This window comes from Cervus elaphus, chromosome 5 (genome assembly GCF_910594005.1).
Source record: "Cervus elaphus chromosome 5, mCerEla1.1, whole genome shotgun sequence".
Lineage (NCBI taxonomy): Eukaryota > Metazoa > Chordata > Mammalia > Artiodactyla > Cervidae > Cervus > Cervus elaphus.
In genome coordinates this window covers 119,167,688-119,181,475 of record NC_057819.1, presented here as the reverse complement: position 1 = coordinate 119,181,475, position 13,788 = coordinate 119,167,688, and the positions used below count along the sequence as shown (strand labels likewise).

At 45.5% G+C, this 13,788-nt stretch overlaps 1 protein-coding gene across 6 annotated transcripts in view; it reads right to left on the bottom strand.

Moving 5' to 3' along the window:
* Positions 1-4,201: 4,201 nt before the first annotated feature.
* Positions 4,202-13,788, bottom strand: part of TLK2 (tousled like kinase 2) — a 122,465-nt gene continuing 112,878 nt past the window's right edge. For all 6 annotated transcript variants that reach the window (XM_043904956.1, XM_043904959.1, XM_043904958.1 and 3 more), the window contains 3 exons: positions 11,233-11,344; positions 9,366-9,473; positions 4,202-6,961 (listed from right to left, as the gene is read on the bottom strand). In XM_043904956.1, the coding sequence (XP_043760891.1) occupies positions 6,788-6,961; positions 9,366-9,473; positions 11,233-11,344 (394 nt within the window). In that variant the 3' untranslated portion in view covers positions 4,202-6,787. The remainder of the gene's footprint in view (positions 6,962-9,365; positions 9,474-11,232; positions 11,345-13,788) is intronic.

The following is a 13,788-nucleotide window of genomic DNA, read 5'->3' as shown; positions in this document are numbered from 1 at the left end:
TCTTCCTTCCAGGAAGCAGGACGCACAGACCTTCTCCCTGTGTGTCCAGCGTGTGTCCAGAGTTTGGGTGTGGCCTCCCAGTTGGAGGAATCACCAGAGCAATGCCCATAGCTATCAGCAAGGCCCCAGAGCAAGCTCAGAGCAGGGGGATCTTCACTGGTTCCTATTTCTACTTGGGCTTTAGCAGGTCAGAAACAAGCTGGCCAGTGGTGGTTGAGAGAGGGCCAGAGGCTGACCCGAGGCAAAGAGGGCAACAGAGCTGAGGGGCAGAACCAGCTGCAACTGGGTGGGATGCAGTTCCCAGAACCTTCCTTCTCCTGCCCCACCCCGCTGGGGCCATGGCAGGCAGGGAGTGATGTCGCCTCACCCTGTCTGCTCTACAGGGTCCTCTTAGCCTGTCCTTGCACTGAGGGCCGGGCCAGCCAGGAGTCGAGGCCTGCTCTGGTCCACAGCTCTGGCTGGGCTGGCAGCTTCTGCATCCCTCTGTTCAAGAGGTCACTTGAAGTTTCAAGTGGGAGGTCCCGACTCCTAATTCCTAACTCACGAAGGACAGGCAGCATTAGGTTTTCTCTAGTCTCAGAACTTGACCCTCTGAGTGCAGGGCTGGGCCCAGTTTCTGCCCACAGTCGTGTGTGACCCTCAAGGACCCTGTCCAGAGACAGAGCCTCCCCTGGTGGAATCAAGAGCCGGATGCAGGCGGCTGCATCCAGCTGGCTCACTGTCTGCATTCCAGCTTCAAGAGGCTCGCCAGACCTTCCACAGCCCCCAGTGATGCAGCAAGAAGCGGACAGGGGCACCAGTGGCTGATGACCAACACATTTTTTTTAACTGCACCATGGGGGGGATGTGGGATTTTAGTTCCCCAGCTAGGGATTGAACCCGTACCCCCGGCATTGGAAGCACGGAGTCTTAACCACTGGACCACCAGGGAAGTCCCAGTGACCAACATTTTTAAGATGAAGTAAAAGAGTAAATATCAGTGCACAGCACATGAGCTAAAAGTTCTAGTCTCTGAAATGTGCATTGGGTTGAGATGCTGCCATGAAAAAATTTTGGAAAACACTGCTGTTGAAGACCTGGAACCAGCTACACAGGCTCTCTGGCTGTCCCTGCCCAGTCCTGCTCACTCCCTGACAAACGACCTGCCTCTCTCTCTCTCTCTCTCTCTCTCTCTCACACACACACACACACACACGTGCACACAAGCAAGCAAAGAAGTAAGGGAGAGGTGGCGTGAGACAGGATTTTCCACTCCTTCATCTATAAAGAGAGATGACACGATGAGAGCGTTTGGGAACCTGAGGCAGCAATCTTCTGTGAAACCATGGCCCCATCTTCCCACCTAACTTCAGTTCTAGCTCAAGGCGGCAGAGGGCAGGGCTGCTGCCCAGGCCAGCTGAGTCTCCATTCTAAGGCGGGGGGGCCCTGAGGGAGCAGGAGGACCCAGTAAAGGAGGCAGCGGGCGGGGTGGGGGAGCCCAAAATTAGAGCAACATATGCCTCTGGCTGGGAGCCCGGGTGCAGCCTTCGCCTCTGGTGCACTCTGCCCAAGGATGGCACTCAGAGAAACCGCCTTTTAAAACTTTCAAGCCGGCAGTCCCTCCCCTTCAACCCTCTACCTGCTGCTCAGTGCTCAGTCGTGCCCAGCTCTGCGATGCCATGGACCATAGCTCGCCAGGTGTGCCCTCCTCTAGGGGATCTTCCTGACTCAGGGGTCAAACCCATGCCTCCTGCATCTCTAGCACTGGCAGGCGGGTTCTTCACCATTGAGCGACCTGGGAAGCCCCCTCTACTTCTTAGCAGTCACCAAATCTATCTGGGCTTTGGTTTCCTCGTACATAGAATTAGCGAGATGCTTCTACCTTGCCCACCCTAGGCTGGGAAGCCACACAGCTGAGGAACTTCTCTGCCAAGCAGAAGCAAGAGAGCCCCTTCCCTCTGTGGATCCTGCCCTCGGTACCCCCACCCCAAGCTGCCTTCAGGGTGAAAAGGCTGGGACAGCACTGGATGCCACTGCAGCTGCAGGCTGTGCCTGGAGGCCGAGGAGGTTGAGGTTCCCACAGTTTTCTGCTGGGCACTTCCCCACCACACCCAGGAGGTCTGCTTGGTGGCCAGGGATGGGTGAGGCTGAGTCAGCCAGCCTGTAGCTCTTTGACCCCTTCACACCATGGGGTCTCCTGCCCAATACCACACACACCCCCTCTGCTGACTCCAGCCTGTCTCTGGCCCTGCGAGCTTCCCCAGCACAATAGGTCTCTTTATTCCTTGCCCCCACCACATCCCAGACCTGCTCTCAGGCCTGCCGGCTTTGCCAGCCTCTGGCAGGTTCCCCCAAACCACCCAGAGCCCCCTCCTCTCCCCATGACCTCTCTGCAGCTCGCCCCTTCCCAAGCCCCTTCCAAGGAGCTGGAGCTCAGCCCTGCTCGCCTCGGCCCAGACCCCGACTGCCAGGCTAGACTCACAAGCAGATCCAGACCTCAATCCTCCAGCAGCCCTGGGACCTCAGGTAAAGAGAAAAATGTGACAAACTAATTCACAAGAAGGATGAGTTTATATACATACATACACACACACACACACACACACACACACACACACACACACACACACACACACACATTTTTTAAAGAGAAGACCAAAGGTAAGAAGCTTTGCCAGAATGAATGAATAACTCTTGAGAATGCTGTTAGGTAGCAAGGGACCTACCTGTAAAAGGTTATAGAAGTATGATTAGCAGTATGATGTTTGGTCCTGGGACAGCCTGGAGCTTAAAGCAGATTTTTATCCCCAACACAAAAAGTAAAACAAAGCTATCTCTGTCTTCCAGCTGGGTGAGTTTAGACAAGCCATGAAAGCCACCCTCCAACTGCCCCCTGGCTGGGGTGGATGAGAAGGTCAGCAGGGCTTGTGACCTTCAGTGCTCATGCCATCTGGGAGACAGATAAAGGGAGAGGGTGGCTGAGAATGTATATTCCTAACAGGTTCCCAGGTGATACTGCTGCTGCTGGCCTAGGGGCCACACTGGCCTGTAAGATGCCTCCTCCCAGAGCAGTCTTGAATGCAGGGTAAGAGAGGACTGCTGACCTTGCAGGACAGAGGTTGACAGTGAATCTCAAGACTGAGAGGAAGGCTCCCCAAGGTCTGCATCCTAACCCCAGGCAAAACCTCCTGACAACCTGGAGAGTAGAAAGGCTCTGAGCCTCAACCAGCAGTCTTGGTCTCACTAAATCTTGTGATCTTTTTAAAATCACACTTTTTGATTCCCTCCTTGTGTTCCAGGTACTTTAAATACCTCACTTCTACTCCTTATTCTAACCATGCAAGGAGAAATTCTTGAAGCCAGTGGAGGCGGGCCTTGAACCAGACCTAATTCTAAAACCCAGGCTCTTAATCTCTAAGAGAAGCTCTTAACTTCTGCCTTCAGAAACTAAAACAGAATAGCTAGTTTGTGCATCCTGTCTCTCCCCCACTTACCCCAGGTGGATTTTAATTACAGGCAAAGAGGGCTCGAGTGATGAGAATGATGTGTGCTAGAGAGAAGGAAAGATTCTCAGAAAGCAAAAGACTGCCAAAGGTGAGTCAACTTAGTTGCAAACTTCGCCTTCTTAGGGGCAAGGAGCTAGGCCAAAGCTTGCTTCTAGCTCTAGGATTCTAGGAGATAACTATGTTTAAAGGGAGTTATTTTCTAAATTAAGAAACTCAAGAGCTCCTTGACTGCTAGTCTTCGCAGCTGGAGGAAAACCTGTCCTTCCTGGACTAGAAGGCAAGAAAAAAACAAGCCCTCTAAAAAAAGACAGCAGACCCGTCCAGGCCAGCCACACAAGTGGGGCTCGTACGTGTCTGACTGGCGAGACTCCATGTAAAGCTGCTGTGCCATGATGGAAGAGGGAGAGCCCAGCTCCTTCTCTTTGACCTCTGCATTTCATGTCCTCCTCAGGCCAGTGCCTCCAGCCCTGAATTATGAGTTCACGGTCACGGCCGGGCCTTGCCCGTTCTGTTCACTGTGGCTATTCCCAGCCACAACTCTAGCTGTTGGCACATAAGGGTGACAGATGTCACATGAACCCACACATTCCCATCACGACTGTGACATCCACTGGGACTCTGCCAGCTGCCAGGAGTCCTCGAGCTATACCCTAGGTGGTGAGGGCCCTGATTGAAGCTGGAGAACTACAGTAAAATCAAGAGGCTAGGAAAGTCACTTCTTAAAACTTATTTTAATATCCTCCCCACCCCCCAAATTGGGAAAGGCCAAAACAGTCTGGCTGGGTTTAATTACAAATTAATACACATTTTTTTTGGGGGGGGGGGGGGTCATTGTTTAAAGGAAATCAACATTGTGGCAATAAGGGATTATCCTTGGAAAAAGTGAAACCCATATTAACAAAATATGTCATGGAAGAACTCCACTTAGTGATTTCACTGGCTACTTACAAGTCTAGAAAAGGTCACCATTCTGCCTGTTCCCTGGGGCTTATCCATGCAGTGGAAAGAGGCTGTGCCCAGACTCAACCAAGCCCAGACAGTTCCAGCCAAGCCCTAGACCCAGGAAGAGCAGGAAGAGAGGGCATCCCTTCTTCAGGAAGAGGGCAGAAAAGATAAATCACCAAATACCGTCCTACACCTTGGCTCATAAGAACCTGGGGGAAAGGAGACAGGAAATTAGAGGGAAGGCTTAAAGATGCAGCATTCCTTCAACATGAAGAAAGTTAGAAATTAAACAAAACACAATTCTTCAAGATCACTGAATGGGAGAGAAGAAAAGAGGAACAGAACTTCATTGCCTTGAGTAAGTTTAAACATGGTCTCAACTCATCCATCTCTTCACCTATGTAGGCACCATCCTTACAGTGTTGTGCTCAACCTTTGAGACCCCATGGGTACTATGCTTAGCAGCTTGAAAGTAATGGTTAAAGAAGAAAAAGATACTATACACACATGTGTGTAAATATATATATTGCAGTAAGATTGCTGTGGAAAGCTGGGGGGTGCAAGCACTCAGGGGCTGACTTCCTTCCCTTCAGAGTTCCACAGGACAACACCTGCCCACGAGCCTCTCTCTAATCTGGAACACTCCATCCTCCCTTAAGATCGCCTGACACTGGGAATGGGGCAGATCCATAAAGGTCCTGGAGAATGTGTCACTCCTGGCATTTCTCACATGTAAAAGAAATACTACTTGTGAGTCATCTGAGTGCTCTCTACCCTTCCTGACTGCCGCCACCCCGCCCCCCCAGCCTGCCCCTTGCCCAGGAAACTCACATGCCTGAGTATTGCTTCTTTAAATATTTCTGGCTGAGCCCTCTTGCCACATATGTCAGTAACATTCCAAGCTGGCTACCACATGTTCAGACTCTGGCCTCCTTCCCCACTCTACTGTCGAGTTTCAAGGGCATGGGGGGGGGCCACGCAGCTCCCATTTCAGCTCCATCTTCAGCTGATCATCCATCTCAGAAACAACCACATTAAAAAAAAAAAGAAAGTTCCAAAAGAATGTTCGTATTTGAAATACCTATTTCCTTTGAGATTATTTTTTAACTTCACCCAATGAATCTATTAAAGTGAGTTAGACAAAGTGTGTGTGTGTCTGTGTGTGCACATGCACACACAGACACGCACACCAGCACACACCCACATAATTCAGGTGGCTGGAGGTTGTTTCCTGTCAAAAGATCTAACAGAGGAAAGCTTATGCGCTGATCAAGTTTTAATGTCATCGTTAACAAGAAGTGCACACCGTTCAGCAAGTGCACGGGGTCTGTGGGTGGGAACTCCTGCTCCTTGGAGCACTGGCTCCCCAGCCTGTGTTCTGTCTACCCTTGGAATAGTTTCAATGGTTACTACATTCAGAGAATCCAAGAGGACTGCATGGACAGATGAACCTTTATTTAAAAAAATAGCACTTCAAATAAATTAAAAGGGACAACCGTCAAGTGTTCAAATTGTGAAGAAATAGTTGAAAACCTAGAGAGACTCCAAGCTGCAGAGTTCTAACCTCATTCTTTGTCCAATGGCAAAACCCCACACATCTCAGTACTCCCACTCAATTTTTTCCCTACTGAGATGAGGGAAGCAATTGCAAACAGGAGACCAGACGGAGGAGAAAGCTGCATCTGATTGGAATGAACATTGCCACGTACTTGTTAATACGGGTTTCACTTTATGACCAAATGTATTCTTTCAAAAATAAAAAAGGGGGGAGGGAAGCTGCATGTTTTTAAAAATTGAAATTATTTAGGGATAAAACACTAACTCTAGTGCCTTTAACGGGCAATAGCAACTTTTTTCCTCCAAAGTCAAACACCATCCCCAGCCGAGCCTTTGTGCTACAAGCTTTTCAGGAGATGTTACCTAAACTTTATTAAAAGAAAAGAACAAGTTTAAATATAGACACTGGACTAGCCCAGTCTGTATTTTCAAGTCCACATTCTTCATCTGAAGCACTGCATCAGGGACCCACCCTGAGTCTGCATGTTTTCAAGTTCACAGTACATGGAACCAGTTTTTCTTTTTAATTTTTTCCTCACTCAGAGCAGCCACACGCAGTGGCCGTTGACGCCGGAACCTTGGGCGGGGCCTTTTCCTACGAGGCCTGGCCAGAGTTGCCCGAGGTTTCTCCTCAATGAGAATCGATGCTGTCATGCTCTATGGATGGGAAAAAAGCAAGAAAATAAAAGCACCTGGTACAGGTTTCATGAGATCCATTTGGATTCGCTATGTTCCAAACCCGCTGCTGAACGCCATTTGTCCACTCTGTGTGTCGAACAGTCTGTGGCTGGGAGTGGGTCTCAATTCGAAGAACTGTTATTGGACGCCCCCGAGGTTGACGCGATAGCAGCTCCAGCAGGGCTACTCGTGGAGACCGACTTTCGGATGTGAGGAAGCAAGTAGGGGTCACAGGCCAGCTGCTGGACGTCGATGCGGTCCTCCTTTCGGTAGGCCAAGCATCGTCGAATAAACGCCTGAAAGGAAAGTTTCTTGAAGAAGCCTGAAGCAGGTAATCTTGGCACCCTAAGAGGGAACCCAGGAGGTTCTGTAGCAGCTGCCAGGGCCCAGAGCAAAAGTCTCCTAAAGAGAAGGGGCTTGGGGCCTGGCTCGGAAACCACCAGGCGGACCCAGAAGAGACGTGCCAGATGCAGCGCTGCTCTGTGGCCACTGACTTCTCCAGCACAGACGCCTGAGCCACTCCCGAGGGGGAGCGGGGCATGACCTCTACAGATCTCTGTCCCCAGAGCGCCAAGAGCAGAAGAAAAACCTCTCTCTGCCTTGGCTGGAGTGCATGGGCACAGCCTCACTTCACAGCTCTGCACCTGGTCTCACGTGAACTTCCTGAGGAAGTGAACACTGCAGGGACAAACGATCACCGCAGGAAAGGTGAGAGACACTAACCCTGCCACGCGCCAGGCGCTGCCAAGTGCTTTCTCGGTGTATCTCATTCTCCCCTGAAAAGTCGTTAAGCAAATGAGCAGGCACACATCTAAGTGAAGGAAAGTCTGACCAGGGCTTGTCTCCCCCAAGAGTTCTGCAAACATACAAGCTTACTGTGAGTGGGGTTTGATTTGGATTCCTAATTTACTACCAACATGGACGTTTCCTTTCTGCTGGGTATGAAGAGCTACATAGCCTCAGTTTCTACAATTATTTTTTGTTTATTTATGGTTATACTTGGTCTTCATTGCTGTGCAAGGGCTTTCTTTAGTTGAAGCGAGCAGGGATTACTCTCCAGTTGTGGTGCCCAGGCTTCTTCTCGCGGCAGAGGCCTCTCTCGTTGCAGAGCACAGGCTCTAGGTACGTGAGCTCAGAAGCTGTGACACACAGGCTCAGCTGCCTCACAGCACGTAGGATCTTCCCGGACCAGGGACTGAACCCGTGTCCCCTGCATTGGCAGAGGCCCTTACATACATTATCTGTCCTTTCCTATTTTTTAACCAGACAGCTCTATTTAATAAAACCATAAATAAAATTATTTAAACAGCTGAATCAGTTTTTTTATTTCTAAAACAGTATCATCCAAAGTCTATACTTTGCATTAGGGTGACAATGATGCCTGGATGTAGGTCCATTGATTGTAACGGATGTACCATTCTGGGGCAGGTTGCTGACATTCTGGTGGAGGAGGCTGTGCGCTGGGGGAGTGTGCCAGGGCAAGGGGAGGGGGGTTGCAGCAGCAAGGAGTATATGGAAATGTTTACTTTCCACTCAGTTTTGCTGTGAGTCTAAAACTGCTCTAAAAAGTAAAGTCTACTTTAATGTATCTAAAAACATAAAATGAACTACTGATTTTCTATTTTTCCGTGTTTAATTGATAAAATTCCTGGTTTTTCAAAAGCAAAGACATCTATAGGCAGTTGCTTTATTAAAACATCTAGAAGATAACAAACTCATAGAAATGAACATAGTGGTCCTTGACCTTTAAAAATGAAGATTCCTTAGTGAGATATCTGGAGCTGGAAGGTTTTCTTGGCTTGGATACCAACTCAAATATACTCCTTTTGCCTTGAATCTTCCCTCTACACAGCTGCCAGGGTAGGCTTTTGAAAGAGCAATCAGATTACATGGCTGGCCAGACGAAAACCTTCAACTGCCTCCCATAAGCTTAAGTCCATCCTCCTGCCTCTCTCCGCTCTCCTCTGCTCTGCCTGCTCTGGGGACTAGCTAAGCTCACACTCACATCTGAGCTTCATTCTCTTCTCTCTGTTCAGAATATTCTCGCAAATCTACACATGGCTCCCACCTTCACATCCGTCAAGATTGTTGAAAAAAGTCACTTCATCATGGAGACCTTGTCTCTACCATGACATTAGAAAAGGAGGTTCCCACCTCTCCCTTCCCATTAGCCTGAGTTCTTTTCTTTATAATGTTTATCGCCATCTGAAAGGTATTCATTTTTAGCTACTGTTTATCTCACCTAGTAAGACACACACTTTATCGGGGCAGAGACCTTGTCTACAGAGTTCACTGCTACACAGTCACAGCCCTCTTCACTACCCAGAACAGTGTCCAGTACTTCCACTTGTGGTTAGTCGCTCAGTCATGTCCAACTCTTCGTGACCCCATGGACTGTGGCCCGCCAGGCTCCTCTGTCCATGGAATTTTCCAGGCAAGAATACTGGAATGGGTTACCATTTCCTACTCCAGGGAATCTTCCCCACTCAGGGACTGAACCCACATCTCCCTCTTCTCCTGCATTGGCAGGCAGATTCTTTACCACTGTGACACCTGGGAAGTTGTCTAATACTAGGTACCTAATAAATATTTGTTGTGGGAAGAGACAGGGGGAAGAAGATAGAGGTTGGAGAAATTACCCAGAGAAATAATAGAGAAAGCAAAGCAGACATTTCTGCTGGCCAATGGGTCAAAACTTACCTTTGCTTCAGGTGTTACTACTGGCTTTGGCGGGAACTGCACTTCAGTAGCTTTGAGGATAGTATTTTCTTGTAGAATGTCTTGCTGGGACTGATTATGGCCAAAAGGCTATCATATAAAAAAACAAACAAAGGTAGGCCTCTGGTTAAAATTAAAGAGAACACAATTCAAAAGCAAAGAGAAGGGAAAGGTAAACATATATTTCCACAAGAATTGCTGGAAGGAACTTTAGAGATGATCTCCTCTAATTCTCTCATTTTATAGATAAAGGATGGAAAGGTATGGATTTGAAGTAACTTGCTTTTGAAGTAATTTGCTCAAGTTCCAACATCTAGGTTAATGCAGAGCTGGGACCAGAAGTAGCATCTGCTATAGCACAGTGCCTCTGCTAAGCTTTGCTTACAGCAAAGGTAAGGAAGATTCAGAATGGGAACCAGCAACCTCTTTGGCCCAAAGTGATAATATGTATGTGTGCCATGGACGGACCCAAGACGCAGATAAAAAGATGGGAAGGAAGTGAAAGAGGAGAGGGGTCAGGACATAGTGGGGGAGAAAGAAAAAAAGAGCTGGGGCTACTCACTATTTTCTAATAAACTCCTAAGAAAGAAGTTCACACCTAGTGTCATCTCTGTAGTGTTTCTACTGAGATCACAATTCTTGCTAGATAACCTCTGCCACCATTATCAGCAGCACTTCCACAATATCAGAGTATAAATAATAATTAACCCCATTAGTTCTGAATAGTTTCTGAATGTTAGATAGGTATGATAAATAAACAAAGACCAAAGCAAAGTTAAAGACTAAGCTGAGATATGAATTAAGAGTTTGGTCTGGGGATTGTAATCAAAGTATTAGGAATCTGAGTTGCCAAACTCCCAAATGGTTTATACCCACAGCCCAATGGGGAATGTTGAAACATACAAATGCACTGGTAGCAGAAACAGGAATATAAATATACAAATGGATCCCAGTATATACAAGATATTATGCTCACAAGGAGAACATAAATGTGGAAATTCATTATGTGTAGTTTACTACCTAGCTTTTCACTTATTCAAATAATATATTACCTTTATTAGAAGTGACAGAAAATAAGTACTTTCTGGCACCAGTTCCCCAGTATAGGAATCCAATCATACTTTATGCTAATGGGGTGGCTGGGAATAAGGAGCCTTGCAGGTATTTCAAGTTTCAGTTCTTGTGACCCTTAAGAATGGCTCTCGGGAACAGCATCGAAACACGTATATTATCTAGGGTGAAACAGATCACCAGCCCAGGCTGGATGCATGAGACAAGTGCTCGGGCCTGGTGCACTGGGAAGACCCAGAGGAATCGGGTGGAGAGGGAAGTGGGAGGGGGGATCGGGATGGGGAATACATGTAAATCCATGGCTGATTCATGTCAATGTATGACAAAAACCACTACAATATTGTAAAGTCATTAGCCTCCAACTAATAAAAATAAATGAAAAAAAAAAAAAAAAAAGAATGGCTCTCGGGAAGATTGTGTGTGTGTGTGTGTGTGTATATACATATAAAATACTTATTTATTTGGCTGCATTGGGATTCACAACTTGCGGTATATGGGCTCTCTTGTTGTGGTGCATGGGCTCTTTAGATCTAATTGTGAACGACAAAAAAAGGATGTCTTCAACAGCCCAGCAGAATTCATTAGATGCCCTGGAACTGAAAATTTCTGCTTATATGCATAAAGCTTCTATCATTAAGTCTGTATTTTCTTCAAACCACAACTTTCAGGATTCCATTCTATATAACCCAGCGATTAATTCCAAGGGAATAATCTACACAGCGCCACTGTGTACAGCACCACCAGGACAGCAGCCGCCACGTCCAGCCGTCTTCATTACCTTCCTTCCATAGAGACACTGGTAGAAGATCACACCCACTGACCAGACGTCAACTTTATTTGAGATCTTTGGTGGTTCCTTCCCAACCACAAAACACTCTGGTGGTAAATACCTGGAGAAAAGGGAAATAAAAATTCTTAGAAAAACAACTGTATAAATCTAAGACATGTACAAAAAGGCAAACTAAAGACTTTGATGAAAATAAAAATATCTGAATCTTAACATCTGAAAGCCAACTTACACCCAGTTGATAAAAGACACTCTAAGTTAAGGAGGTGGTCATGTCCCATTTCTTATTTACTCAGAGAGGTAAAGATTCTCCCTAGTTCCTACTTTACCCACCCCAGCATCCTTTTCCAGGGCTGTGCCTAGTGTAAAATGTCATTCAGCAAATGTTTAAAAGGAGGGGGGGAACACAGAAGTGCATTTCCTTTTATGATAGCTGTAGCAACAAACATTAAAATACAAGTGGTGTGATTTCCTTTCATGCTGACAGAAGAAGAAACAGTCTCTAAAATAAATAACTGTTAAAAATCCAAACGAATTCAGGATCCAGTATAAATCTCTGAGGGGAGTGGCTATTAAGTGTCTTCTTAAGGTAGTCTCTTCTGGAAATGTAGACTGACCACAATTAAAATCAATGGTGACATTAAAGTTCAAATTATGAAGGGACATTTTATATTTCCTACTTTAAGGGTGATCAGGGGCTTATGGAAGACTAACAAATAGTGCCTAAAAGCCAAATAAACTTCTAGCTGTTGGCCCAACTCAATCCTCATCTTAATTCCTTCCCTCCCCACCCACTCCTGACCTCTAAAAAGACTAGCTGGACAGCCAACCACACCAAATTGTATGGTGTGGAAGGTAAGTGCCTCTTAGCATTTAGGAAACCAAATAATATGCCTCTCTTCACTGCCTGGAGTCTTTGCCATGGCACAGCTGGAAGGCAGAATTCTGAAGATAACAGATCGACCTCTGCAGATTTCATGCTGGCAAAATCAATTTTGTGAAAAACTATTTTAAACCCTGCTGTGCTTCTGGTGTAAAAACCTAAATGTATAGCTGAAAGGGGATCAGAAGAGCTGAGAGGCAGAAAATGTTCAGATGATGGGCTTTTTTAAGAAGTTTAGTTTTATGTTATTTATTTTTAATAGTCATTTTAAAATTATTAAGACCACTGACCTAGACTATTATTTCACAATGAAAGCATCTAGCCAAAACACACAGTGAAAAATGAAAATACAGACAGAAAACTCACAAGGGGAGTATGGGGAGAGAAAGGTAAAGAAATAAAAATATAGATGAAAGAATCTATAAAAAGAACAGCTCATCCAAATGCCACTAAAACCTCCCTGAATCCCAGGTTTTCATGGCTCTTGATTCTTTAATATACATAATTTAAATATGAGCTTGGATAAGTAACAAGATCTTGATTCTAAAATGACCTTTTAATGTACTTATAACTTTTTTGTGGAAGTGGTGGGGAAGAAGTAAGTTCTTGTTTGTGGTGAGGAAAAATGGAGGTTGTTGGACTTATCCAAATGCAAAGTAATAATTTGGTCAAATAATGAGAATACAGAAGACACTGTCCCTTAATAGTGTTAAGTTTAGCATATCACTTTCTAGGTCTCAGTTTCCCCATCTGTAAATGAAGAAACAGACTAGTTCTTCACCCACATAATAAGCATTCTAAGTCCCTATCAAGGACTTTGGGAGGGAGAATAGAAAAGAGTTCTAAGATATTGCACTAAATTGTGTTTAAAAAACAAACATAATTGCATATGCCATCATGATAAAATCCTCGTGGAGAAGAATGATACTCAAGGCCTAGTCTAACGGGTTACTTGTTTAAAAGCAGTATTCCATGTAGAAGAATTCTAAAACAAACGAATGCTGCAAACGATCACTTAAAATTTGTTATGTCCTCACATTCTATCTGTATCTTTCTGGGACATAATATGAGGATGACACTGAGGATGGTGATTATAAACACCAATATGGAGAATTTTTACTTTTTAAACCTTCACAGAAACTCAAACAATTTAATTTTCTCAGTAGCTTCCTTTTCACCTTATTCTTACCATTAAAAAAAAAAAGTCTTCAAATATAATCTAAAGTAGAAAAACATCATAAAATGAACCCCCAAGTAAACATCATCCAGCTTCAGTAACTAGTCAACATGGCAAATCTTTGTTCATGTACACCCCTCTTAATCTCCCCCAAACAGATTCCTTTGAAGCAAGTCTCAAACATTACATACTTTTATGTAAATGCCAAACTGCTGAATTTTATAGCTTAGCAAATACAGCAACAGGCAGCAATGAAATAACTAATTTAAATGTGAAAAATCTTCACCTTTAAAAAAGAACAAGCTATCAAATGAAAAGCTCAAATCCAAGTTCTGGTGAATTTATAAAGCAGAGGTATAGACCTGCTTCCAGAATTTCCAACAGCAGATATTTTTGTATCATTTACTGACAGGAACCCACAAAAACCACCAAGTGAATAAACACTGTAAGTGTAGCTTCTATTTTAAACCTAGAATCTCAAAGTTTT